The sequence below is a fragment of the Natator depressus genome, chromosome 12 (assembly GCF_965152275.1).
Source record: "Natator depressus isolate rNatDep1 chromosome 12, rNatDep2.hap1, whole genome shotgun sequence".
In the NCBI taxonomy this organism is placed as follows: Eukaryota; Metazoa; Chordata; order Testudines; family Cheloniidae; genus Natator; species Natator depressus.
The window spans coordinates 4,859,544-4,886,855 of NC_134245.1; the positions used below are offsets into that span (position 1 = coordinate 4,859,544).

The 27,312-nt window shown below is 54.1% G+C and overlaps 1 protein-coding gene across 2 annotated transcripts in view; it reads left to right on the forward strand.

Annotated features, from left to right (window-relative positions):
- EDC4 (enhancer of mRNA decapping 4) overlaps nt 1-27,312 on the forward strand; it is a 58,672-nt gene that overhangs the window by 26,806 nt on the left and 4,554 nt on the right. Inside the window, exons 8-26 of one of the 2 annotated variants that reach the window (XM_074968392.1) lie at nt 4,096-4,205; nt 4,852-4,935; nt 5,517-5,612; nt 6,647-6,749; nt 8,795-8,975; nt 9,115-9,187; nt 9,776-9,867; nt 10,561-10,757; nt 12,930-13,018; nt 14,343-14,496; nt 15,648-16,111; nt 17,810-17,911; nt 18,768-18,920; nt 20,424-20,460; nt 21,760-22,000; nt 22,560-22,715; nt 23,931-24,046; nt 25,719-25,884; nt 26,813-26,999. In XM_074968392.1, the coding sequence (XP_074824493.1) occupies nt 4,096-4,205; nt 4,852-4,935; nt 5,517-5,612; nt 6,647-6,749; nt 8,795-8,975; nt 9,115-9,187; nt 9,776-9,867; nt 10,561-10,757; nt 12,930-13,018; nt 14,343-14,496; nt 15,648-16,111; nt 17,810-17,911; nt 18,768-18,920; nt 20,424-20,460; nt 21,760-22,000; nt 22,560-22,715; nt 23,931-24,046; nt 25,719-25,884; nt 26,813-26,999 (2,801 nt within the window). The remainder of the gene's footprint in view (nt 1-4,095; nt 4,206-4,851; nt 4,936-5,516; nt 5,613-6,646; nt 6,750-8,794; nt 8,976-9,114; nt 9,188-9,775; nt 9,868-10,560; nt 10,758-12,929; nt 13,019-14,342; nt 14,497-15,647; nt 16,112-17,809; nt 17,912-18,767; nt 18,921-20,423; nt 20,461-21,759; nt 22,001-22,559; nt 22,716-23,930; nt 24,047-25,718; nt 25,885-26,812; nt 27,000-27,312) is intronic. The other variant, XM_074968393.1, reaches the window with a different exon arrangement.

Below are 27,312 nucleotides of genomic sequence, written 5' to 3' on the forward strand. Positions count from 1 at the left end.
CACTGGACAGCTTTAACAACAGACAAATGTGTGCTAGAAATTATTCACTACCAGACATCTGATTGAGTTTGTCAACCTCTTCCTGGTCCATTTTCAGGGACCAGTCTCACAAGGAAATTCTGTGTCAAGAAGTGGACTCCCTTCTCCACCAGGGAGCCACAGATGAGTTCCGTCTCAACTTGAAGGGAAAAGATTCTACTCCCCATACTTCTTAGTCCCCAAAAAGAATGGGGGATGGAGACCAATTCTTGACTCACAGACTCTAAGGCCAGAAGGGACCATCATGATCATCTAGTCTGAACTCCTGCACATTGCAGGCCACTCAACTTCATCCACCCACTGCTGAAATAGACTCCTAACCTCTATGCCAACTAACTATAATTATCTAAAATTCTACATGGCATCAATGATCCCCTCTCTGGAAGACGGCACCTGGTTCGCGGCTCTTGACATGGAAGATGCATAATTTCACATAGACGTTCCCTCATCCCTCAGAAGGGTCCTCAAGTTCTTCCTTTGTCAAGTCCGTTATCAAGTCAGAGCTCTTCCATTCTGGTTAGCTACCACACCCAGAGTCTTTACAAAAGTCTTTTCAGTGGTGGCAGCTTGGATGAGGAGAAACCAGTTTACCATCTTCCCATTCCTCAGCAGCTGGTTTCTGACAAGCAGATTGTACAAGGAAATCCAGTTTATCAACCGATTCCTGCTCCAGCTACTAACTTCCATAGGAATTTGTGTCAACCATGAAAAGTCCACTTTGACCCCACAAGGTCCATAAACTTCATACGAGCAACCTTGGACTCGACTACAAGTGCCTGTCTACCTATCGAGAGATTCCATGCAATGGGGCAATCTTGTACAAGAGGTCACTCTCAGACTCCAGTCAGAACTTGCCCTTTCCCTTCTCAGCCGCATGGCCTCATGCGCATACGAGATGCCATTTGCCAGGCTCCATCTCCATTGGCTGCATACCTGGCTTCAGTCCATCTACTCACCAGAAAAAGTCATCAACAATGCCAAAGGAACAATTCTGGCTTCTCTCATCTGGCAGACAATGCCGGAGAAAGTTTGAGTAGGGGCTCCTTCCCCACACCAATACCCAAAGTGACTATCTTTACCGATGCCTCTCTCTTAGGTTGTGGAGTTCATATGAACGATCATACTGCACATGGCATGTGGACCTCTCATGAGTCCAGGATCCATATCAGTTTGCTGGAACTCAGAGTGGTCCATCGGGCCTGCAACACTTCCCCCCAACTCTTCTGATCTCGGCACATCCAGACAATGTCGGACAATATGGTGACTGTTTTCTATATAAACAAGCAAGGGGGGGACAAGATCCCTCCTTCTGTGTGTAGACAGTTAACCTCTGGAATTGAGGTATCAGATATCTCGTAGTCCTTTCTGAAGCATGTTTACAAGGGCTGCAGAACTCCCTAACAGCAGACGTTTTTCCACAGACCAGGAACGGGAGAGTCACAATTCAGTCCTGAACAAGGTCTTCACCTGCTGGAAAATGCCATCTTAGGCCTCACAGGTGAACAAAAAACTTCCCCAGTACTGCTCCAGGGCAGCGCTAGGCAGCGGCTCAAAGGGAGACTCTTCTGCTACAATGGAGGGATCACTCCAGGTCTGCTTTTCCTCCCATCCTATTCATACCACAGGTCCTGTGGAAAATCCGTTACAACAGGGCTCAAGTCATCCTTGTTGCACCCAACTGGCAGAGGCTGTTCTGATTCACAGGCCTACTGAGACTTTCAGCCTGTCCGCCCATCAACATTCAACCATTTCTGGGCCTGCTGATGCAACACAATGGCATCTTTCCAGGCCGCCATTCTGGGACCACTGCAACTCAAGACCTGGTCTTTGGATGGGCATCAAGATGTAGAGTGTTCATTTTCCAGGGCAGTTCAATCCATCCTCAACCAAAGCTGGAAGGGTGCTACCAGGAGATGCTATTCAGCCAAGTGGAAGCAATTCTCCTCTTGGGCACAACACCAGTTATCTCCAGAGTCCACTGGGATCCCTGCTATTCTAGAATATCTACTTACCCTTAAAACAGTTGTTCTTAGCTTACAGGCCACTTGCGGCCCAGTCAACACACAGCTGTGGCCCATGTGACATCCTCAGAGCCATACAGGTAGTGCATATATTGTGTGGATGTGGTCCACATAACACACAGAGAGCTGCATATGCAGCCCGTAATGATAAATAGGTTGAGAACCACTGCCTTAAGACTTTGGGTCTCTCTGTTAGTTCTCTGCAGATTCATTTCCGAGCAATCTGTGCTTTTCATCCCCCTATCGACAGCCACACTAACTTCACTCATCCCACAATGACTAAATTCCTGAAACGACTTCTTAGATCCTTCTCACCATTGGTGAAGCCCAACACCTCAATGGGACGGCAACCTCATTCTTTCATCTCTCACCAAACGTCCCTTCAGTCACATGTGCTGTGTCCTACTTCTTGCTGAAAGTTGCCTTCCGAGTTGCCATCACATCAGCCAGAAGTGTCAGTGAGCTGGGAGCAGGCCTACCATACACCACCTTCCATAAAGAGGAGGTCTCTCTTTGCACTCTCCCCACCACCACCAATTCACCCTAAAGCAATTTCAGAGTTTCACATGAGTCAAACCATCCACTTATCGATATTTTTTCTGAAACCGTATGCTTCTGATGAGGAGAGGACCCTTCATTCTCTGAACATCTGAAGAGCACTGGTCTTTTATCTGAAAAGAACAAAAGCTCTTAGACACCTAGTCTTTTAGTTACCATAACAGAGGGTTCTGGGGTTCAAGCTGTATCTGCGCAGACTTTCTAAGTGGATCTCTGGCTACATTATCCTTTGCTACCAACTAGCTCACGTTCCCTGACCCCCAGAGGGGGTGAGGGTCCATGCCACCTGAGCACAAGCAACCTCTGTTGCAGCTCTGCAAGTCATACCTCTACTAAAGATATGTAGGGCAGCTGCCTGGAGCTGCTTACACACCTTCACAGGCCATTATGCTTTGGTCCAGTCTTCTACTACAGACACAGCTGTGGGGACAGCAGTGTTACAATCAGCCATCACTTCTGTCTCCTCGCACCTACCTCCTGAATGACTACCCTTGCTAATTTCCCACATGTGGAATACACATAGGGAACATCATTCCAAGAAGAAATGGAGGTTGGTTACTTGTAACTGGAGGTTCTTCAAGCTGTATGGTCACTGTCTGTATTCCACTACCTGCCTTCTGTCCCTCTGCTGCAGATCATAACTGGATTTGTGGTGGGAGAAAGAACTGGAGAGGCATTGGTCCGCACTGCCCTTTATATCCTTGGTTCAGAGCATGAGGAGAACTGCACATATGCAGACCAACGGATACTGCTTACTAAAAATCTCTGGACTTAGGCACATGGTGCACATGCATATCCATGTGTGGAATACATATAGGGACCACACATCTCAACAAACCTCCAGTTACAGGTAAGTGATGCATTTTCAGTGTCAGTAACACAGGGAAGTTTTTGTAATGAGTGTTTGAACATTCCCTGGATGTGTTCTCATTATATGGAAGCTGCTTATCATGTTTTCATTGTCAGTTTCCATCAGGCTAAGCGGTGAGTACACTCTTTGGTGTAAAGGTTTAGGTTGGATCAGAATTACAGGTTTGGGTTGAGACAATTTTAATATTTTGGCTGTTTGGTTTCAAAAACTTGTATATTTCTATCCACTTAACTCTTGGTACAAGCAGGAAACGCAAAGTTGATGCTGTTGTGTATAAGTTAATGGTCTTAGAAGTAGAGATCCGAAAGATTTGGAAATAAAATTAAATGTGCTCTTAATATGAATTTCTTAAGAAAGGAGTGACATCAGATGGGGGCCTCAGTTGCCTACGAGCACAACCCAGCATATTTAATTCACTGTCTGGAAAAGGGGATTATTACCTGGGGTGGAAACGTGTTGATTCTTTGTGGGTGGGATAAACCCCTGGTTACTTTTACTCACAGGCTTATCTTTAGCACCCTGACCCATCACACTTTCTCTATATTTAAATTCTGTTTTCCTGCGGAGACATGGAATGGCTGATTTGCTTTCCTATTCCCTCTTTAGTGCCTGAGCGAGGGAGCGCTCTCTCCAGATGGGACGGTTTTGGCCACAGCAAGCCACGATGGCTATGTCAAATTCTGGCAGATCTACATAGAGGGCCAAGATGAGCCAAGGTAACTTAAGAAGCAGAAAAGAAGGGATGGGTCATGGAACAGAGGGCAACTGGAGCTTCCCCTGGCTGAGACAGAGAAGTTCAGCCCTTGGGGATTCCCTATCTGATTGCTTCTCAGACCATGAGGAGGACCTGTAGGACTAATGTCTATACAACACTCTAGCATTGCAGAGCATTTTAGAATTGCTGAGTATTGTAGGATGTGCTCAGCACTTCTAAAAATGGGGGAGCGCAGGGAATCAGTTTAATGCTGGTGAAAGGTTCACTGGCTGTCCCTGGAGACAGAAGTCCTGTCCATAAAACAGGGACGGCACAGGCAGTGACAGAGCAAATATCCTTCTACTGACCTGCTGCCACAGAAATCCGAGTGGCGGCATTCAGTCTGCATTATCCATTCTGGTTCTAGATGCTCCATGCAGACGCCCATCATTGTGGTATTTTTTGTGGCAGAGTCCGTTGTCCACTGCCAACTGGACTTGTTTCACACAGGCCAGCAAACGGCCATCGGGTGATAACTCTTGATCACTGCTGACTTGGGCTCAGTTCAAACTGGTGACTGAGTAATGAAGGCTGTGACTTGTTCAGAGCCCTTCTATTTCTGGTAGTTTTGGTGTACATGTCCCCTCTTCTCTCTGGTTCTCTCCTAGGTGCCTGCATGAATGGAAGCCTCATGACGGCAGGCCGCTCTCCTGCCTGCTCTTCTGTGATAATCACAAAAAACAAGACCCAGAGTAAGTCTTGGTCCTGGACTTTGAGCCACAGGGTATAGCAAACCCTCAGCTCCATGCATTAAGACAGGATCCTTGTAATTGCATTGCATTTACACACACAGTACCCAGCTATTGTAGCAGCAAGCGGACAGTATCCTGTATGGAATGAAGTGCTCTCTCTGACCTGGGAGTAGTTGGGGCTCAGTGAGGCAGTGCAAAATTGTCCTTTTTCCAGAGTCAGTTCTTGAGTGTGGAGAACTCACCAATGAAAGTGCTTCTAGGTAGAACGATACATTCAGGCTAGTGCTGTTGGTCAGCCTAGCCTGGCTTACTCTGTCTCAAGCTTCTATCATAGTTCCTGCTTCTGACCCTTTCTAACATTTGGCTGGGGTCTTACTGCTTCCTTAGAGAGCAGGGCCTCAGAAGGTGTGCCAGGTTGTAACCTGTCCATGGTGCAGAAACTGCCCTGGGAGTGTGGGACATTACTGGCCAAGTTTAGCCACAAGCAGCCTCTGAGCAGTGTTCCTGCAGGAGGCACTTGCAGGGAGGGGCTACGCCTTCTGACAGCATTCCTTCCCAAGACTTCTCTGTTGTGCCTTCAGGGTTCCTTTCTGGAGATTTCTCATCACTGGAGCAGATCAGAACCGAGAGCTGAAGATGTGGTGCACCGTTTCTTGGACCTGTCTGCAAACTGTCCGGTGAGTGGTGATACACCTAGACCTGTAAGCTAGGTCTCTGAGAGGTGGGGCTTAGTCTGAAGAGTCCACAGGTCCGAGCAGAACTCAGGGACCTATTAGGATCCTGGCAATATAATTACTCTGCAGGGGAAGAGGCTGTCAGTGAGCTACAATGGAGTCTATTCTAGTCCCACCTGGAGCCTCTTCCTATGCCAAATTAGCATAGTTACTGAAAGGAATGTGACAGCCTCTGCTAATGTCAGTACTGTGGTGAGCTCTGTGCCAAATGGATCTGGGTGTCCCACGGCCGGGCTTGCAGGGTTTGACCCTTAACGGCTTAAGTCCGTCATCTTTGCTCAGGTCTGTAGAGCACAGATGTACCCTGGGTCCCAGGAAAGCATTCTGGAGCCTGCATATTGGATGCTTGTCTGTGTAAATAGTGACTGCTCACTTCGTCAAGTGTGGCAAGAGTTCCAGCATCTCTTCCCCTGTCGCTTTGTCTGCTTAGTGTTGTATTACTCGGGCAGCTCAGGACTTGTCTGGGGAGCCAGCCAGCACCGAGAATGGCTGCCCAATCCGGTGTGCTCCATCCCCCACAAAGCATTCTGTCTGCGGGGGGATCATGGCCCTAGAAGCAGCTCCAGCGGATGCAGACACAAGAGCCAGCTTTGGCATCTCCTACTCCGTGGGTCACAGGAGGAGCACAGCTGAGTGCTGAATGGTGACCCCGTACTCCAGTAGTGGTGCGCTTTGCCCAGCTGGTCTCTCAGCTGCTAGGGCTGCGTTTTAGCACACGATCCCAGCATCCCTCCTCTTGCTAGCCTGGCATCCCGGGTTTAGACACTTTAGGCCCATAGTTAGGGTAGATTTGGTTCTGCCAGTTCCCCTCCCGTGTTTGCGTGGGGTTCCTCGCTTCGGTAACTGGGGGTAGCGGAACATCTGACCGACACTTGGCTAAGCTGCTCGTAGTCAAACTGGAACGCTGTGCCATAGAGGCTTTCTGTTGTGCTAATGGCTCTCGCCTTCTGTGTATTCTCTCCTGTTGCGGAACCCAGCTTTTCCCCTGACATCTTCAGTTCCAAGAGTGTTCCCCCGAGTCTGAAAGCCTGCCTGGACCTCTCTGCTGAATTCCTGATCCTGAGTGACGTGCAGAGAAAAGTACGTGGCTCCCACTTTCCTGGCTGCTTCAGCCACGCTGGGTGCAGGGAGATCGGGACTCCTGCGCAGCCACCACAACTGCGGCAGGGCTGGCTGCGCTCACTGCTGAGAAGAGGCCAAGCTGGCCTGTACCATTTCAGTGTAAGGTGGAGAATGGTTCTGCTGGTGCTGACTGGGCCCAACGGAGCCTTGGGCGAGGCACAGGATTAATGCTGGTGTTAAAGTAAAAATTGGCATTTGAAAAGGAAACTGACCCGCAAGTGCTGTAATGGTTCGACTGAGCTCCTCAAAGCCGGGTGACTCAAGAGATACGCTCTTGGTCTATCATTAACCCCTCGCCCCAGGGTACCCGTCTAGTGGCAGGGCTCTCAGCATGGGGGATCAGATGTACTCTGCTGTAACAGGGTGGAGGGAAAGACACCGGCTCTCTTTCATGTTTAAGCTCCTTGCTTTTAGGAGGACAGAGAGAGCAATGCCAAGTAACCACTGCTTGGCAGCCACACAGCTATCTCAGAGCAGAGGCTCTGCTTTGCTTTGAGAGGTCTGGTTTGTTCTCAGTGGACCTGGCCTGTTATGCTGGTGGTCGGGGCGGCCTTGATTTCTAGAGGGAAAACCCCGCTGGTTGTGGTGCTGTAGCCCAGTACAGGGGCTCTCTTCTTCCCCTCTCTGTGTCCAGTTTGGGGCCCTGTGACAATCATGGATTTTTTAAAAACGCTCTCAGCAGCGTTGCAGGTGAATGTTGGAGTTTTATAGGATATCGTGGCGGCCGAGTCCCCGCAGACTGCTGTGATTTCTCCAACAGCCAGGAGGTGGAAGCAGACATCCCTGCTAAGGCTATGGCTGCCAGTGGGCAGTTAATGAGCTGGTCCCATTCTGGAGGGCAGTGGGGAGGTGGCAGGTCAGTTGTCTCATCACATGGCGCTAGCCGGTCCAAGCTGAGTCAGGGATCAGGGCCACGCTAGCTCTGTGGCCAGGCTGCCACTGCTGCTTCCTGTCCGGCTGGCAGGGAGAAAGGGATGGCACTGACAATGTGGCATTTAGAAGCCCCCTCCTCCCTCCTCCCCCCCCCCCCCCCCCGGCACAACCCAGAGGAGACAGCATGGGCTGGTGAGGAGCTGAGACCAGAATCCCTCCCCCCAGGGCAAGGCTCCTGCACACAGTGGCAGCGGGGGTGGCTATGGTGTGGGGGATTGATCCCAGGTCTCGCTCCCCGGGTGTCTTCTCAAGGGCTGCTGTGGGACAGGATGGGCTGGCGCTCCTAATTGCCACGTTGTCAGTGCTGCCCCCCTGCCAGCTGGGCAGGAAGCAGTAGGCGTGGCCTGGGCCAGAGCTCAGTGCAGAGTGCCCTGAACTGGACCGGCCCGTGCCATGTGGTAAGACACGCTTCCTCCTCCTCCCCAGGATAGCACCATGCCACCCCCGCCTGACCCACCCTCCTGCTTCCACCTCCCTGCTGCTGGAAAATCACAGTATTGGGCTAATTTCATGATTTCTGTGCGGTCTGTGAAATTATAACTTCCACAGGACTTGAGTCCTGATGTCCTGGGCTGGGGTAGCAAGCCTGGATGCGCTCTGATTGTTTTGTTGAAGAAGGCTGCTGGGGTGGGGGGAGGAGGCAGAATTTAGACAGTGGAACGTAAGGTTTTGTTCAGCTAATTAAAACTTAATAGTGGGTCACTACCGATAGGCATCAATGGGGATGCTGCATTGGCAGTTGGCAAAAATGGAACATATTGTAGCCAGATCTAGATCCCATGATGGTGGGTGACAAATACCTAGATGGGTACCTCTGTAATAGAGAGGGGCAGCTTGTGGGGACTACACTCCCCAGCATACATTTTGCCACCTGGATCCAAAGAGCTTTTCCTGGCTCAGGTAAGCTGTGTGGGGCATTCTGGGAGGTCGTGTGGGAGCTACTCCTGGGTACAAGGGGAAGGCTGGTGTTTGACTTTTGTTGTAGAACTCTCTGACCACACCTGGCAGTCTGCTGCCAAAGCCCCAGCAACTTGGGTTGTTGCAGGGTGTTTCTGATGCTCTGCTTCCAGGTCCTGTACGTGATGGAGCTTTTGCAGAACCAGGAGGAGGGCAGAGCTTACTTCAGCTCCATCTCGGAGTTCCTCCTCACCCACCCGGTCCTGAGCTTCGGCATCCAGGTAGTGAGCCGCTGCCGGCTGCGGCACACAGAGGTCCTCCCAGCTGAAGAGGAAAGCGACAGCCTGAGCACAGGTGAGCAGCGAGAGCCAGCCAGCCAGCCCTTGTTTCCCAGGAAGCTCTGGGGGCTGCTTCCTGGCGACACAGCTGTGCAGCAACCCATGTGCAGCAACCCATGCTACAGCCCACTTTGTATTTCTTGTCTCTATTCCAGAAGGTGCTCAGGGGGCTGGGGCTGTCGAATCGGCCGCAGGTGTGCTGATCAAGCTCTTCTGCGTCCACACCAAGTGAGTATGCTTAGGGCTTGGTACGGACAGCTGTGCGTTCTTTCCTTCCTAAAACCCCCTTGGCCACCAGGGTCACTAGCTGTTCTGTGCTTGCAGTCGGGGGGGATGTGATCACCCACTGTTCCTGCACGCATCCCTCAGTATGAAACCCACCTGGAGCAGTAGACATGGAGAGTATCCTTGGCATGGGAGGCCTTTGGTCTGGCTGGGTAGCGGGCCCTAGGTCTCTTCCTTGCTCCATTTAAAATGCTTCCCATGTCTTTTCCTGTGGACTCTCGAGCTCTGAGCCTTCGCACAATGTGTCAGCAGCTGAACGTGTCTGCTGACTTGGGGGCCAGGACTCGTTGGGTTAGTGCTGACCTGCCATGTGGCTGCTTGGGGCTTGAGACTGGACAGCTTTCAGGTGTGGTCGGCACAGGAAGGGCTGAGCTGAGGTGGGGCAGCACTGCCTGGGGACTCCCACTTGGTCCTTAGTAGGCAGAAAATACTAAAGCGCTTTCCAGGACCAGCTGCAGGAAGGGGAATCCGCCACGGTTTATGGCTCTGTGGCTGACGTGTGAACTAACCCAGCATTTTGGAACGTTACAGGGCCCTGCAGGATGTGCAGATCAGATTTCAACCTCTTCATAGTCCAGATATGGCTGCACCGATCCCTCCCCATGGCTCCCATGAAGATTTCGGTAAGTCCATTCAGTCGGGGGTTCTGGCCGGAACCGTCTGGTGCTTTGAGCTTCCCAGCATCGTGTCTCCAGCATTGCTGGCAGCGCTCTGCGAGCAGGGGATAGTGTAGTCATTGGAGGTTGGAAGGGATGTTTGGTGGGGTCCTGGCATCCTTTGGAGGATCGACTTTGTTATCCCGAAGGCATCCAGACTGCTGAGCTGGGCGTGGGAGGCCTGGCGGGTTAAAGAGATGAAGCCGAGCACAGAGCATGGGGATCCTGGCAAAACAGCATGTTGAGCGATGGATGTAGTGCTTTGTGTGCTCTGTAGTGCCCCCCTCTGGCTGGTCTGGGACTTCCTCCTGGGGAAGCTGCGCTCAGGCAGGACAGGTCTCCGTGACGAGGGCAGAGGAGGGATTGAAGGCTGGGCCCAGGTGAGTGTATTGCCCTGTATTGCTGCTGTGCCACTCAAACCCATTTGCAGGGAAGCTTGCGTGTGGATCACGTGCCTTCCCTGGCAAAGGCCATGAGTCTGTTCTTCCTCCATCAGGCTGCTTCCGTGCCCTGACTGTGACAGCCGTGGGCTTTCCAGTCCTGTTCTTGGTGCCTGGGCTGGTGGAAGTGGTATAACTCGTGTTTTGCAGGGGATAAAACCCTCCCTGCCTGGCTCCTGTGGAAGCGCTCTCAGGTTAATTTGTACGTATCTCTCTGAAGCGTTTCCAGACCACCTGGCTGACCTGGGCGCAGAAGGGCTGGGATCGGAGAAGGGCTCCGTACATGGCTCCCAACCAGACTTACGGCGCATTGCAGACCTGCCCGTGCCAGCGGATTTTCTTGCCCTCTCCAATGATGCCAAACCCAAGCTGATGACCCCAGATGCGTTCATGACCCCAAGCACATCTCTTCAGCAGGTAGCTGGATGTGATGGGCGGGGCCAGTTGGGAATGTAGGGGATGATCTGGGATTTTGTGCTCTGGGGAATCCCACCTGGGCTGTGATGACTCGGGTAGTCCGGATAATCTAGAGTACAAAGCATAGGAAGCACTCAGAGCTCTTAGCCTTTTCTTACCCTTTGCAGTTGGCTTATGGAAAGTCCACCAGGAAATCTTGGCTCCTAGGACCAAACAATCTGAATCCCAGAGGATTCCTGTAAGGGTTCTTTTGGGGAGGAAACTGCAGTACTCCTGCTTCTTGCAGGATTGAGATGCAAATACAGTAATGAGGAAGGAAGGCCAGAGCTTAGCAGCGGGGGCTGCAGCACCTTTAAAATGCCAAGCTGACTCAAGCTCATGCTGAGAGAGACCTGCAATGAGCAGCAGGAAGCTGGGACCTGAGCATCTTTGGTGCAAGACCCGTCCCCAAACCAGTGAGCCGGCGGTGTGGCAGCATGTTCTTGCTTTGTGGGGTTTAGCTTCTGGGGTGGAGATCCCCTCCCAAGGGCTGTGTGCAATTGCTGCCCCTCTCTGAAGTGGCCTGGGTGTGCTCCCCAGAGCTTGTCTGTATTGCTGCTGGCTGCTCAGAGAGGACTCTCTGTCTGCTGAGCTGGCTTCCTTTAGTGGTGCCAGGGAATCTGCACCATTGCCCAGCAGGCTTTAATGTGTGTTGAAGATACAAGCCCATTTTTAGAACTCTGTGTGAGTAGCAGGGAAAAGCCCCATGTTCCTAAATGGCTGAGAGTACCCCAGTGGGCACACCATCATTCCCTCCTCTCTTGGCTGTGCTTAATTAGGGAGCATGACAGAGGGCACGTATGCAGCCAGGGAAGCCACTGGAGAGCACCTAGTTCAGTTGAATCATTTCAGTGCCTTTTCTTCTGGGCGAGACGACTCAGGTTTTGCTTCCACTTCTGTGACATGTCTTGTATCAGGGAATGAGCACTCCCCAGGACTGTGCTCCAGCCTCCACACTGCTGGAAGGAGAGCGTGATAGGCCTTTCCGTTCTCTCATACCTAGTGCTGGGGGGGGCATACCCTCGAATGGTTCTGAAACCAAGGCCTGGAGCCACTCTCCTAGTTAGAGTTTCAGAAGTTTGTTGTACTAAACAGGATAACTCCTGCTGGTTACCTCTTCCTGTTAATTTCTTGTCTTGAAGATTCCATGGTCCTTTGTTAGCATTTGGTTCAGACTTGTGAGTGAACTTATATCCAATACTTAATCTATGTGGAAACAGATGGATAAACAGCTCTTCTCTGGAGGAAAACCTGTTTTTCACCTTTGCTGGTGACCAGTCCCTAGACACAGACTTTAAGAACTGAAAATTAAGTATTGGATGTAAGTTCACTTAATCACACACCATCCATACATGTTTTGCAATAATATTGATGCCCAGTGTGAGACAGGCCTTTATGAGAGACCTCACATGACACATTTTGGTGAACTTGAATGAAAATACCAGACCCAGGGGATTCCTTATGCCCCCCTTTTGCCCTCTGCCACTTGGACTCAAGAGGTCCCTTGGTTACACTGCAAACTGTAACAGCAATGGTCAGACATACCCATCCCATAGAAGGTGACCAGCAGTCCCCCATCAGTCCATTTAGATGCTTCTCTCTACCTGTTGGCAGCACATCTCTAAGTCAAGGCCAAGCCAGTTGGCTTCCATCCAGGTCTGTTTCTGTAGCAGGTGTGGGGAGAGCCCAAGGACCATGCTATCCAGGATGGACGAGGGGATGTAGATCTGAGTGTTGGGCACCTCCTAGTGGAACAGCGTAGCCCCTTCTCCTCTAGCAGCTGCATGTGTGTGAACGGGAGGGGTGACAGGGCTGAGCCCTGCCGAACTCCACCTGTGAGTGTTCTGCAGCAGGGAAAGCAAGTAGTGTCTTAGAGAGGAAAGGAGCAAACCCCCAGAAGGGCCTTTCCATCCTATCTGCAGTTGGGTCTCCAAAACCTCATGCCCAGTTCTGTCAAAGGCCACGAAGGGGCCCGGTCCTTGACTGGTGCCCTAGGCACATCTGGAATCTTGGGAGAGTCTCTGTCACCTTCTGCACGCTCCGTAGTGGGACTGTGGAGGGAGCCAGGAGTTGCTCAGGGAGAGGACTAGCCGCAGAGCCTCCTCTCAAAGCATGGATCTATGTTTCTGCTAGATTGCCGTGTCGCCGGGAAGCAGCGTCAGTTCCCTGACTGCAGTCACAGCCATGAGCAGCGCTTCTGTCAATGACCCCACTGTGCCCAGGTAAGTGGAGCCAGAGCTCGTGTCCTTCCCAGCTGAGTCAGGCCCCATCTGCAGAGCAGGCTGGTGCTCCAGGGGTTACAAATTGGTTCCAGTTGCAGGCATCTGAGAAAAGAACAGGAGGACTTGTGGCACCTTAGAGACTAACAAATTTATTTGACCATAAGCTTTCGTGAGCTACAGCTCATTTTGGCTGTAGCCCATGAAAGTTTATGCTCAAATAAGTTGGTTAGTCTCTAAGGTGCCACGAGTACTCCTTTTCTTTTTGCGAATACAGACTAACACGGCTGCTACTCTGAAACCAGGCATCTGAGAGACACTCTACGGCAGTGCTGAGCCAACCTGCCTCCTTCCCTCTGCCTCAGGAGACCAGGGTGGCGCAGAGGCAGCCTGCTCTGTTTCCGCCACAGAGAGGTTCTCCCATCGCACCACCGCTCGGTTGCTTCCCTGGCTCCTCTGAAGGGGATGTTGCAGTTTGCGACCAGTGAAGGCTGCAGACCCCAAGGACAGAGAGGCATTACTGGGAGGTTGAGGGAAGGGGAATGACGCTAACTGAGGCACACTTACACTGCACATCAGGCACAGCTTCCTGGTGGTGAAGAGTATAATAGGGTAGAAGCCTCAGTGCTTGGGAGAGGAGGGCAAGGACAAGTCCTGCAGACGTCATGTTCTCCTCCCCCAGAGATGGGCTAGACTAGAGGATCAGACTCATAGAAGATCAGGGTTGGAAGAGACCTCAGGAGGTCATCTAGTCCAACCCCCTCCTCAAAGCAGGACCAGTCCCCAACTAAATCATCCCAGCCAGGGCTTTGTCAAGCTGGGCCTTAAATACCTCTAAGGAAGGAGATTCCACCACCTCCCTAGGGAACCCATTCCAGTGCTTCACCACCCTCCTCGTGAAATAGTGTTTCCTAATATCCAACCTAAACCTTCCCCACTGCAACTTGAGACCATTGCTCCTTGTTCTGTCATCTGCTACCACTGAGAATAGCCGAGCTCCATCCTCTTTGGAACCCCTTTCAGGTAGTTGAAGGCTGCTATCAAATCCCCCCCTCAGGATCTGACCCCCTGAGTTCTAACAGACTCCCTCTAGCAAAGTTGTGAAGCTCTTCTGTTCAGTCCCTCGTCTAGGAAGAGTGGTCAATCCGAGGGATGGTCTCCCATTGGGTGGGAGGAACCACAGAGCGTGGGGGACACTGGGTCAACTGGGGCCAGGCGCGCTTGCATTGACCAAGCACAGCAGGAATCACAGTTCCTGAGCTCAGGGGCTCTGTCCAAACCAACCCTACAAAATCTGGTGCTCAGCTCGTTCCATCTCCCTGTACAGGCCATCTGAAGACCTGACTTTGAGCCCAAAGATGCAGCTGGACACCAGCCTCACGCTGAGCAGCAGTAGCAGCAGTCTCCAGACGAGTCCTAGGAACCATTCCGTCCTTATCCCTGGACTCTCTGACAAGCTGACCCCAAAGGCGCCTGTCCCGGTAAGGCTCCCAGCACTGTTGCCACCTTCTGCTTTTGGCACATGGTAACTCTCCCTTTCTTTCCATGATCCTCTGCCAGCTGGAATGCACCAGGGTGCCCATGCTGGCCCATTCGAGTGGCTAGCAGGTCTGGTTCCTGTTCTTGGCTGGAAGGTGCTGCTGTGCCAGCACATGTTGTCGCAGACTGCCGGTCCGTAAAAGCTGTGGCTTTAAAAATGGGGGCAGCTCTAGCACAGGGTCACTTTTCTTATTCCATCATCAGCGACGTTAGGAGCAATCACCCCCCAAGCTAGGAGACCTTGTGGCTGGGTGGAAGGGAGTCAAGGAAGCACCCCAGGGAAAGCTACCAGATGGTCAGAGGACGCACAGATTGCTCTGACATTGTACATTTCCTGACCAGGGTATACTGAAATCCGAGCTGAGTCTGCTGCTGCTTGCTTTTTGGACTTGCAACAAGAAGTTCCTCTTTTAAAATGTTTCTGCCCCTGCTTCTGTAGGAAAGATCCAGTAAAGTTGATTGTAGCCAGTAAAGCAAACGGAAAGAGGAATGTTTCCTCAAATCTCTTTCAGTTCTGGAGACTTTAGATGTTACTTGTAACAATCAGTATGAAATCTTCAACTGGAAACAGGTGTTTTAAGCTTGATGACCCTGTAGCTAGTGCGTCTTGCCTCTTCGGTGAGAGAAACGTGAAATCTTAGACCGATCCTGCAGTCACTTACGTACGTGATTCACCTGTGCAATCCCCTGGACTCCTGAGACTGGTGGTGTTATGTGCTGAAGTGTTTGCAAACCCTGACTAAGTGCAGTGTGATCCCGGTCAGTGAATGCTGCTCCCGACGGAGTTAACAGCACACAGGAAGGACAGAGCTGTCCTACCGGACAGCTGGTTCTGTGCTGGTGGGTAATAGGGGTGCTGGAGCGGCAAAGGATCAGAATGCAGTCAGGCCCAGATGTCTGAGGGCCTCCCCCATCTGCCTGGCTCGTGAGCAGCCCTGTCCTGGGGGCATAGCAGTAGTAAGGCCAGGATGGGGCCTCTCCGCTCCCTCCCTTGAAGGCTGGCTGGCATGAGGTGCTGATGGTCCTTGAGGTGGCTTGTGTGGCTTGGGTGTCTCTGCATGACGGTGAAAGTCGGCTTGTTTCTGTTGGTCAGGTCACTCCAGCAAACCCCCCTCTGGCTCTGGAGCTGCAGGAAGTGGAGCCCCTTGTGGTAGCCCAGGCCTCACCCACCCGGGAGCGCTCCCCCGATGTCATTTCCTCGGCCTCCACAGCCATGTCCCAGGATATCCCAGAGATCGCCTCTGAGACGCTGCAGCGCAGCTTTGCCACAGCCCCAGCCGGGCTCCCTGCAGAGGTGCTGGAGCCCAATCACCATGCGGACAGCATGGCCTCAGCTGCGTCGGCCTTGCACTTGCTGTCCCCGAGGAACCGGCACAGCTCCGAGCACAGCCAGCACTCCCTGGACATGGCCCCCGTGGAGGTGGACAGATTGACCACACCCTCGTTACTGGAGACTGCTTTAACTCAGGAAAATGCATCTTCCAACAGCGTCGTGAGCCAGCCATGGCCAGCAGCCCCCGACATCACCAGGGAAACCAGGAACAGCATAGCAGACAGGTAACTGGCTGGGTGAGCTTTGCTCTGCTTTACTTGGGGGCATTTTCTTAGCCATGTCCAGTCGGCAGGTTGGTGGAAAACTGGTGTTTCAGGGCCTTGGCTGTCCCTCCTTTCAGAGCCCCAATAAGCCACTTCTCCTCCCTGCACCCTGGCTTTGTAGGCTCAGCATCACTGTCCCCCACCTCCAGGCCAACTTTAACATGAACCTCTGCTCTGCAACAGGGACTCCAGGATAGCCGGGGGGCGTCTGTTTCTCACCCGCTCCGGCTCTAAGGAGCTCAGCACCTTAACCCTTTTTTCTAGTTGCCAGCCCTGCACACTTACCCTGGGTTCTCAAAGTCAGTGTGGGGTCTTTCCATCTTGTGCATGACCAGCAGAATAAAGGTTGTGCAGCCCAAATTCTGCCCCTGGCAACACCTGTGCAGCCCTCTTGGGGGGAACTGAGTGGCACTCGGTAGCCAGTTCTGCTGCCAGTGCACAAAAGTAACAAGTCTCTCACCTGCGACTTGACTGGCTCTGCAGAGCCAGCAGTAACAGAGGCGCCAAACAAACTTAGTCCCTGAAGTGAGTAGCTGTGATTGATTCACATGGCGAAGCAGGTCTGAGGGTATGTCTGCCCAAGCTGGGAAGCTCAGAGATGTAGCCTGAGAGAAGGGTTATGTGTAGCCATGTCTTGGAGACAAACTCTTCCAGCCCAGGCAGCTGGGGGTGTTCCCTGCAGGTCTGGAATGCCTGGGCTGGCCAGATCATACCTCCTCTGGCAGGAGTGGAGCAGAATGTCCTGATTTGTCTCCAGGCCTCTCATAGATTGGGAGGCCGCACGTCCCAGAGCCAGCCCTGCAGCCTCCATCCTTCTGAGCGAGGCCAGCAGCCTGCCCGCACCGCTCCTTAATAGAGCAGAGACGTCCCCTGAGTTACAGGAGACACAGCCATCCTTCCACCCTAGCAGAGACGTCCCCTGAGTTACAGGAGACACAGCCATCCTTCCACCCTAGCAGCTGAGAGTGCTGCCTTTGCAGCACCTCCTGTCCCCCCTGCACGGGGGGAGGGGGGGATTGGGAGCTGCCATTGAACTGTCTGGATGCTCCATGCTGCTTTCATGTCCCACATGTCGACTGTCTGGATCCAGGGTGCAAGTTTAGAAAAGCCTTGCCATGGTGGCTGGTTCTCCTTAGCCTTGTAACTTGCTGCACTCTGCAGGTGTGCCAGTGTCCAGGCAACGACCTCTTGCTGTTACCACTAATGGACAGTGTCTGGGGATCTGAAATACTCCCTGGACCGGTGAAAACACAATGGCTGGGGGACGCGCTCTAACCGTAGTGCACCACCTGCATCTGGAGGAGAGCAGCGTGGAGTTCCTGCCAGCTGCTTCCTGTTCACTGGTGTTTATAAACTGCGCCCGTCCTCCAGCCTAGGAGCTTGTGCAGTCTCTTATCAGCCTCAGACTGGCCTGACATCTACAGACCCGCCCAGGCTCTGAAGGGTGTGTGATCGCACCCAAGCATCTGACCCCCTCCCCTCCCAGACACCCACTATGCCAGGGCCCGGCTGTCGGACCCCACCGGTTCTGTGAACCCCCCAGTGGTGTGGGCTCCGAGCCTAGCCTGCTGTCAGCAGGCCCACCCCTGTGCAGGCAGTGGGATGAGCAGATAACGAGGCCGGGAGACGTTTCCATGATGGCGTTTCCCTTTCCCCCAGCCCAAGGGATGACGTTGCAGAGAAGCACAAGAGCTCTTCCTATCACAGGCACAGCTACCACCTGCTGCAGCATGACAGCCAGGATGCCAGCGCAGAGCAAAGGTACCAGCCTACGTAGCCCCGGCATGGACTCTGTTCATGCTGCGTCTGTGCCTCTGTCCTTGGCAAGTCTTCATGTGCTTTGCCTCCTGCCCCCTAGCCCTGGCATGAGGGAGGCCATGAAACCAGTCCTACCCTGATAGCTTGGGCTGGCTCGCAAGATGCTGTCACCTGGGTCACGCTCTTCGGGGTCAGAGTGCTCGCTGGGTTGCTCGGGGGAACGTGGACCGAGCATGGCTCGTGTCGCTTGGTCCAGTCATCAGTGCAAACCAACCAATGGGCACCGTTTGGTGGAGCCCAGCCCTTGTGTAAAGCAAGGTAGATCGAGTGCCCATGGGCACTGCTGTGCTCTCCAAGATCCTGCCCAGTCATGGCCTGCCCTTCACCACCAGGGGCTGCTCCTACATGCCAAATTCTCACTGCCTTCAGTGGGAGAGCTGCAGCCAGAGGTGGCAGGGTCAGCCCCCCCCCCGAGTCAGTGGAGAGTTCAATTACTGCCTGGACGGCCCTCGGTCTCTCCACGCTGTGGTTCTCACTGGGTTACGGCACCTTCAGCCGCTCAGCTTGAGAGGCGTGCTCTGCTGGGTCCCCTCCCTAGTCAGCAAATTCCACACTGGGGAGCAGTCAGAGACCTCTGCAGCCCAGCCTAATGCAGAGACTACAGGTCCCATCATGCCATGCTTCATCTTGATCTGAGCAGCCTGGTTCCTTGGGTCAAGGTGGAGCGCTTCATGCTGGGCCCTGCGGACTCCTCTGGATTGACGACCTGGCCGGCTGTAGGGCAGGGTGGCTGAAGCCCCGTCGGGCTGGCTCTCCCCAGTACTGCTAGCAACCTCCTCTCCCTGGTCTTCTTTTGCAGTGACCATGATGATGAAGTTGCAAGTTTGGCTTCTACATCAGGCGGGTTTAGTGCCAAAGCATCTGCACAGAGGCTGCCTGTGAAGGACTGGAAAGCCAAGGTGTCCCCTCGGGCTTCCCCCAAGCTCAAACGGAAGGGCAAGAAAGACGACGGGTACGCTGGGCTTCCAGGGCAGACAGCTGTGGGATTGGCAGCACAGGGCTGCAATCTGAGAAACCCACTAGCAGATAAGCTAGCCAGCCGTGCCCCAGAGCTGCTGCTGTCTGCGCACGGGGATCTGAGCTTTGTGAGCAGTAACCCGCCAGCCCTGGTGAAAGCGCTGCGTTGGCCATCACAGACGGGCATGGGAGCAGGCTCTGTCCTGCCCTTCCGGGGGGGGCTGCAGGGCCAGCACAGGCTTCAGAAGAACTTGTGGGAGGCAGGCTCATTACAGTGAGATGAGGGGTACACAGCCTCGTTTCTACTCCTGTGCTGCCCCATGGCAGAGCAATCTGCCCCACTTCGGGGAAGGCTCCTTCAGGATGGTCATTCGCTAAACGTTTTTCAGCACCCAGCATGACAGAGCTCTGATCTGGGTGGCTTCTAGGCCCAACCACAGTGGCCACATGCAGTAACATCTGGCACCTGCCTGCTGCGTCTGTGTTTGAAACTTGACCGTATGAATGTGCTCTGGCTGAAACTTGATCAGCTGAAGGGTCAGCCCGTGAGAAGGTGATCAGGTAGCAGAGTCCAATGTGCTAAGTCCTGTGTACAGGAAAATCAGTGCAACGTCTGCAAATGGCTTTGTACTCCTGTGCTTTTCATACGGCTCCATGGACTGGTTTGGAGCTGTCCTTGTGTATGTCATGATTGCAGACCACAGGCTGGGGCTTTAGATTGTTGGTTGCAGGAAAAGGAATCTCTGCTGAGAAATGCCATTTGCCTCCCATGTCCCAGTCCTTTTCAGACAACTGAATTGCTGCTGTCGTGCTTGTGGGCCATCCAGGCTGTGAGCCGCCAGCGCATGCCTCCCTCTTGCCAGGTTTGGATCAACACGGAGTCATGGGTTTGCAGGAGCCAAACTGGTCTCTCCTGCTTAACAAACCAAGTCCATGTTTTCTTTGTTCAGTCCATATTGCAATATATGGCTCCAGACAGTCCTTACACGCACTCTTTAAGAACTTCAAAATGTGCACCTGATCTTTTTCTATAAGAAAGAGAGAAAACTGCCATCTTGATGTTTGGGCAGATAACATCAGGGGAGTGACTTCTCTGCCCCCAAATTCAGTCAAGGCTCAACAACCTAGGCTGTGTTCATGCTGTGTGAACAGCAGGGGAGCCAGTGACCCTCAGGCCAAAGGGCCAGGCCCAGTAGGTGCCCTGTGTCAAACCAGCCCACCTAGAGGAGCCGTGTAGGGGTCCCTTGAGTCTTACTCACTAGGGGTAGTAATTCTTGGCTTTGATACAGTTCTGTACCAACATGAACTCTGTACCCTCCTGGTGCCCTTGTGTTGGTGGTGGAACAAGACAGAAGGGGGGCAGATGCCAGACGGTGGGGGATGAAAGTTATAGGTGGAATCAAAAGCCCAGACCCAGCTCAGTCAGTGTTGGTGAAAGACTCTGACCCCAGGCTGGGTGCAATTCACATGGTTATGGTAACTCTTCTTTTAATTCCAGGGATGTGACCCAGTCCCCAAGATCATGTGATCGCCAGGTTAGTCCCAGTGGGAATCCGACGCTCCATCACCTGCTTGCTTGTTAGCCAGCTCACTGATGACTTAAAGGAAAGCCCATCCCAGCTCCCTCAGCGTCTGTTGCAGAGCTTGGGGCCTGTGCTCCGTGAGCCGGCAGGGCATGCCAGCTGTGCTTTGCTGCTCACTAAGGCCCTGCAGAACTTGCTTAGCTCTGTGGCTTGCAGATGGTCTGAGAGGGGTGCCCAGACTTGGTGAGACCAGTGGCTTCCTTTGCAGCTTGCCACATCTGATTCGCATATACGTGGTCCTGCTTTTTCCAATCCAACCTGCCCAGTCACAGCTCTGGTATTTGCTCCTGCGTGAGACCAATAGAAATCGCTTTGTGCGCCAGCCGTGGGAGAACAAGGCATTCCTAGCCCCATTAGGACAGAGCAGCTCTGGCCTGTTCAAGCTCCTTATGTCTGCTGGTTGTACCTCCACGTCCAGTGGAGAGCGTAGCGTGCTGGGACCATGTTTTAGGACTCATTGGGATGCCCTTGGGACACCGAGGGCTCAGCCGGCCTCTCGAGTGGGGTCTGCTGCCTGTAGCGCCGGGTTTCAGATGGCTTCCCGCTAGGTTAAAGTCTGGCTCCAGCTGATGCGGGTGAAGCACCTCCGCAGATTCCAAGGTCAGAAGGGACCAATGTGATCATCTAGTCTGACCATCTGGATAATATGGGCCAGAGAACGTCTCCAAAATAACTTCCCCTTCCTCCAGGCATGGAGCTGGCCAGAGCCACTTCCCCTCCTGAGCTAGAGGAAGTGGCATGGTGCTGGCCCTGTGAATGGCGGTGCACCCCCCAAACAATGCATTGCTCCATCGTAAGTGCCTGAGGCCAGCTGTTTAAATCCCGGGGCTTTCCGCTTCTCTGACAGCAGAGACCTATATCCTCTAAGTGTTGTAGGTAGCTGCAGGGATCCAGTGAGAGGGGGCTAGGCTCTGGTTTGCACATGACCTTTGGGGAGCAAAAGATTTGGAGTTAGACAGCCTGGGAAGGTCTGGGCAGGGTTTGCTCCCAGTCAGCTCAATCTCTTAGGTCATGGAAGAAACCTGGGACATGGTGTGTTTTGCGGTCTCATCGGTGTGCTCCTGTAAAGCCAAAGTGCTGATCCTATTGGAGATGGGGGGAATTGTGCCACTTGGCTTCCTTGAGGCCTGGGACTGGCCCTGAATCTTATCATGGTTGTGTTGAGCTTTGCTCCTGGGATTAAGTGGTGGGTGAACTGGCCCTGGGTTTCCCTAGCAGGGGCTCAACCTCTCTGCTGACCTCCGATCTCAGTACAGGTGCAGTGGCCAGTGGAGTCAGAGCGTATCATTTGGCTGCCTTGTCTGCAAACAGGTGACTGCCGAGTGCCAGGATGAGCTGATGTCTCTGCTGCGGAGCCAACAGAGGGAGCTCACAGAGCTGAGACAGAACCAGATGGAACTAATGCAGAGACTTACTGACCACCTGGATGCTGTGCAGAGCTCCCTCATGGGTCACATGGAACGAGTGATTGATTCTCAGCAAGAACAAGAGCGTATCCTTCCTGGCAAACCCCTCTTGGGGCCAGCATGCCACAGGGCCGGCCTTCTGGGGTGGGTAGTGCTGCAGGAGAGACATCATAGTTTCCCGTCAGTCCCAGCAGCCATATATCTGTACCATAAAATCACCTTGGACTTCAGCAGTCACTGCTCAAGGGTGCCAGGGCTGGGATGGGGGGTTGCTGCAGTGCGGGGTTGGGGGGCACCGGAAGAGCTGTGTGGGGTCCCAGCACTCGAGTAGCAGGGGATGCTGCGGTGCGGGGTTGATGGTTCTTGTCAGGTGCTTGCTAGTGGCCACCCTGCACTGCACCTGGTTCCAGTTACTGCTCTTGATCCCTCCCGTGGCCTGTTTGCTGGCAGGTGGGGTTATAAGAGCTAACACAGCCGTATCCTGGAGTCCCCCATTACCGAAGGCCCAAGCTAGCTCTTCTGGAAGCCGCAGGTGGTGCAGGAGATAGTATGTGTCTGGTCAGTGCCCATCACCAGAGGAGAGGAGTGCCGGGATCGGAGAGGGCATCTCCTGGAGGCTGTAGCTCCTTAACGTGTGACCTCCAGAGCGGAGGCTGGACCGAGCTCTGACCGAGGGGCAGCAGCGGAACGGGCAGCTCCAGGAGCACCTGTCCCAGCAGCTGTCGCAGTCCCTCTCCACTGCTGCATGCAATCGCCTGGAGAGGACCATCCGCGAGGAGATGAAGAAGACGGTGCCCCAGTGTAAGTGCTGATGCTGGGTAGTTTATATGGCGTGGGCCCAGCAGGTAGGTGTGAAGCCGCATGCTGCAGGGCGGCGATAGGTGGCGCAGGACTGTGGATGTGGCATGCTTAGCCCTGACAACTTCCTGGCATTGCAGACCTCTCCGGAGACGGGGATCTGTGACGGGCTCGCAGGAGCTCCTGGGGGAGGGATGTGCTGCTCTGGAAGGGGTCTTGAGCCGTGTCTACATGGCGGGTGCTATCAGTGGCATAGCTATGGCACCGCAGTATAGACACAAAGTAGAGCGAGGAGGGTTTTTCCATCACTGTGGGAACTCAGTCTCCCCAAGCGACGGTAGCTAGGCTTACAGAAGCATTTGTCCATCGACCTACCCAGTGGTGGGCAAACTACAGTTCGGGGGCCACAACCGGCCCTCCAGACGTTTTAATCCAGCCCTCAAGCTACCGCCGGGAAGCAGGGTTCGGGGCTTGCCCCGCTCTGGTGCTCCAGCCGGGAGCAGGGTCGGGGTCTTGCCCCACTCCGCACAGCTCCCGGAAGCAGGGGTGTGTCCCCTCTCCGGCTCCTACGCATAGGGGCAGCCAGAGGGCTCTGCACGCTGCCCCCGCTCCAAGTGCTGCCCCCGCAGCTCCTCTTGGCCAGGAATTTCAGCCAATGGGAGCTGCAGGGGCGGCGCCTGCAGACAGAGCAGGGTGCAGAGCCGCTTGGCTGCACCTCCACGTAGGAGCCAGAGGGGGACATGCCGCTGTTTCTGGGAGCTGCTTGAGGTAAGCACCACCCGGAGTCTGCACCCCTGACCTCCTCCCACGCCTCAACCCCCATCGAAGCCCCGATCCCACTGCAAACCCCTCAGTCCCAGCCGGGAGCACCCTCCTGCATCCCCAACCCCTCATCTCCAGCCCCACCCCAGAGCCTGCACCTCCAACTGGAGCCCTCCCACACCCCAACCCCTAATTTTGTGAGCATTCATGGCCCGCCATACAATTTCCATACCCAGATATGGCCCTCGGGCCAAAAAGTTTGCCCACCCCTGACTTAGCCACATAGGCAGTAGGTTGGCAGAGCTGCGATGCTCGAGGGTGGATTTTTCACACCCCTGAGAACGATGACCAGGCTCGAGGTGATCCTGGGTGCCATGGCCCCCTCCCACTGCCCGGCAAGGGAAAAGCCAAAGTGCTCGGGTGAACCTGAGTCACCTTTTCCTTTGTCACGCCCAGACATTTCCAAGAGCCTGGACCCTGTCACTGGCCAGCTGAGCAATACGATTGCCGCCAAGCTCACCGCTGTCGAGGGGACATTGAAGGAAAACATCACCAAGCTAGTGAAATCAAAGGTAAGGCCCAGACCAACAACCACCTGGCCATCCTGTGTTCCCCTTCTGGGGTGAGCCACTCACAACTGACACGTTACCTGCCCCTCAGCAGGGGCTCAACACAGTTTAGCTGCTAGCATAGGCAGATGAGACCCCTTGTCTGGATTGTTGAGGAGCCAGGCACCAGCTCCCGCCAGTCTCTCATCCGCTTCTTAGGCCTTGCTCTGCCTAGTTTCCCTGTCCAGGAGGGCACTGTGTGTTTGAATGCACGGCCAGCGATCATTCCCGAAAGGGCCTTCACCTCCCCTGGCAGCTGAAACAGGCTCAGGCCCAGAAGCCATGCCTTAGTGTCGGGAACAGCCCCAGTGCAGCCAGCCTGGGTCGGCAAGTCTGCTCCTCCTGCACTTTGCCCCAAAGCCAGTGGGAGCCGTTGGCATGTGCAGGTGACGGGCAGCCTGTTTGCTGGCCCTTCTAGCACCAGGGCTGCCTCTCAGCATTAGCAGGGCAACAGGAAGCCAGGTGGGAGAAAGGTGTTTGGCACTTTGCGTTGTCATCTCTCCGTCCCATCGCTCGGATCTAGCCGGGTGGCAAGTGGTGATGCAGGGCCAGGGGAAGCTGCTCTGTCCCTCATGTTTGGGAGTGTTTTTCCTAGTGGGGTTTTAACTGCATTTTTCCAAGTGGAATCTCCTGTTGTTTCCTACCTGAGTGTTGAATCAGAGCCCCATCCACGTAATTCCTCTCTGCTCACGAGCATTTGCAACCACCTCCAGAGTGTCTGACAAGCACGCGATCCCCCCGTCAGACTAATCACTAATGAAGATGTTAAGCTGGGGACTAACCCCACCTCCTGGGGTCCCCCAAGGCTTGGCACAGTGCCATTTTATTCATTAACCCCCCCACACCACACCACCAAAGTTCACACACTGCCATGATCCTTGGTTTATGGCTATCCAGCCGCTTTCTCTCAGACTGTGTTGGTCTAAGCCAGCAGTTCTCAAACTGTGGGTCAGGACCCCATTTTATTGGGGTCGCCAGGGCCAGTATTAGACTTGCTGGGACCTGGGGCTCAGGCTCTGGCCCCCTCACCCCCCCACCCAGGGCAGTGGGGCTCAGGCTCTGGCCCCCTCTCCCCTGGGGTCATATAGTAATTTTGTTGTCAGAAGGGGTTGCAGTCCAATGAAGTTGAGAACCGCTGGTCTAAGCTGACCTGAGTGAATCCCAGAGTCATAGTTCATGCCGCTCGGTGCTTGTGCTCCCATTGCCCCAAGATGGTCAGCAATTTTCCTCCCTCGGTGTTAGTGGGTTTGCCGTTTCCAGGCTCCCTCTGCTTTGTGTGTGGAAGATCACTGCTGTGTTTGCTCTTCTTCGCTCCTTCAACTCTGTTCTCACGGCTGCTCTCCAGCTCCCTGCCTCAGCGAGAGCTAGCAGGTTAAGGGGGAAGAGCCACCCATGGAGCTAAAGTACCAGGAAACCTGGATGTTCCTTCGGGCGCACTCGTTCAGGTCCCCCAGCCATCAGATCGTAGTGTTAACACTTAGGCTTGGTGGGCTCGTGGCCCAGGGCAAATGGACGGGAGGTTAACTGCTTCTGGCTTGTCCAGGGACTTGCAGATGGGTTGGGGGAGGCGAAGTGCCTCCATCCTAGGTGTGCAGCAGGAAAATGCTAAACTCGGGGTCTCCTGTGTTCTTGGAAGAACCTGACAGATGCCGTTGCGAGGGCAGCGGCGGATGCTCTGCAGGGGCCCATCCAGTCGGCGTACAAGGAGGCGTTCCAGAGCGTTGTGTTGCCAGCGTTTGAGAAGAGCTGCCAGTCCATGTTCCAGCAAATCAACGACACCTTCAAGCAGGGGACGCAGGAATGTGAGTCCTGTTGGAAACCGAGATCTGCCCTCATGTAGTGCGGTTCCTCGTCAGAGAGCTTTATGGAGAATTACTGCTCCTCACGGCCTCTCTATGAGGAAGGGAAGTGTAATCCCTCTTCTACAGATGGGGAAACTGAGGAAGGGGTGAGGGGAGCTTGGAGAGGACATTAAAAGCTCAGATTAGATCTGGGGTGTGCCTGGCTCCCAGTCCTGTAGGCAGACTGCTGGGCCGCATCTCTAGTTCTGCTGGCAAGATAGCCTCACTGTACCAGCCATTTCTCTTGCTCAGCTGCAGGGTAGGACCATCTCCACACTGGACCCTGTCTGTCAGTGGTCAACCTGGGATGCTGCTGGGGGAAGTGAACTCCCCTGGGCACCCCAGGATGGCTGGGGGGACTGTGTAGTGCTGCATAAGGGACTCTCGTCCCTGACTGTCTGCACCCCCCCAGTGAACCAAGCCTTGGAGCTTGTTCCCCAGCGTGCTGTCGGGCAACGTGCTCCTCTGACCGCAGCAGACGTGCACTGCTGGACTCCAGCCTTTCTGGTTGGTTCTGCACCTTTCCAGCCATTCGCCTAGCGACGTGTTCCCCAGGTCAGCAGGGCCCCTCCCTGCCCTTGTGAGCTCTCAAAGGCTGCTGCTCCTTTGCAGAGCTTGCATCCCCATTGCCTTTGATCAGACCATCTTCTGAACCTCAAAATCCGTCACGAAATAGCCCCTTTGATCTCTGCAGGCCTCCCCTCTCCTGGCTCCAGCCTAGGAAATGTCCCCAGTGCCTGTCCTGTGGCCTTATTGGTATTGAGCCCCTTTGCCAACGGTGGGCTGTAGTATACGCTCTGATCACACACAGGGTTTGGTAGCTGGGGGGCTCTGCTGGGGGATGGCATGGTGATTGGCAGCGCTCTGAGGGATCATCTGACTGTTGCAGATATCCAGCAGCTTGAGACTCACATGAAGAACAAGAAGGCGCGAGACCAGGAGGCCCGGGACTCCATGCTGGGCCAGCTCCGGCAGCTGATCAGCACCTTCCAGAGCAGCACAGATCAGCTGGCCTCCACCATCACTACCAGCGTGCACACCGAAGTGCAGCATCAGCTGCATGTCATTGTGGGCAAGTAAGTCAGGCATTGGGTCTGGGGCTTCCGCTGGATTGGACATGCAGGAGGAATGGGCAGGGACAGCGGGGGCGGGGGCCAAAGAGCCCATGGCATGCTGCCCTGTGGAGCCCTCTCTGATCTGCTGGGGGCACAGCATGTGACGTTCTGCTTTTCAGCAAGCGCTTCGGCAGGCTTGTGCGACTCTGCTGCTCTCAAAGGCACAGAACAGGGCCACGCTGGTTTGTGGCTCGCTCTGTAACACGCAGCTGCCTCTTCGTTCTAAATGGAAGCTTGGTCCCTGGCATGCACACGCTGCCACTCGGGCAGAGCC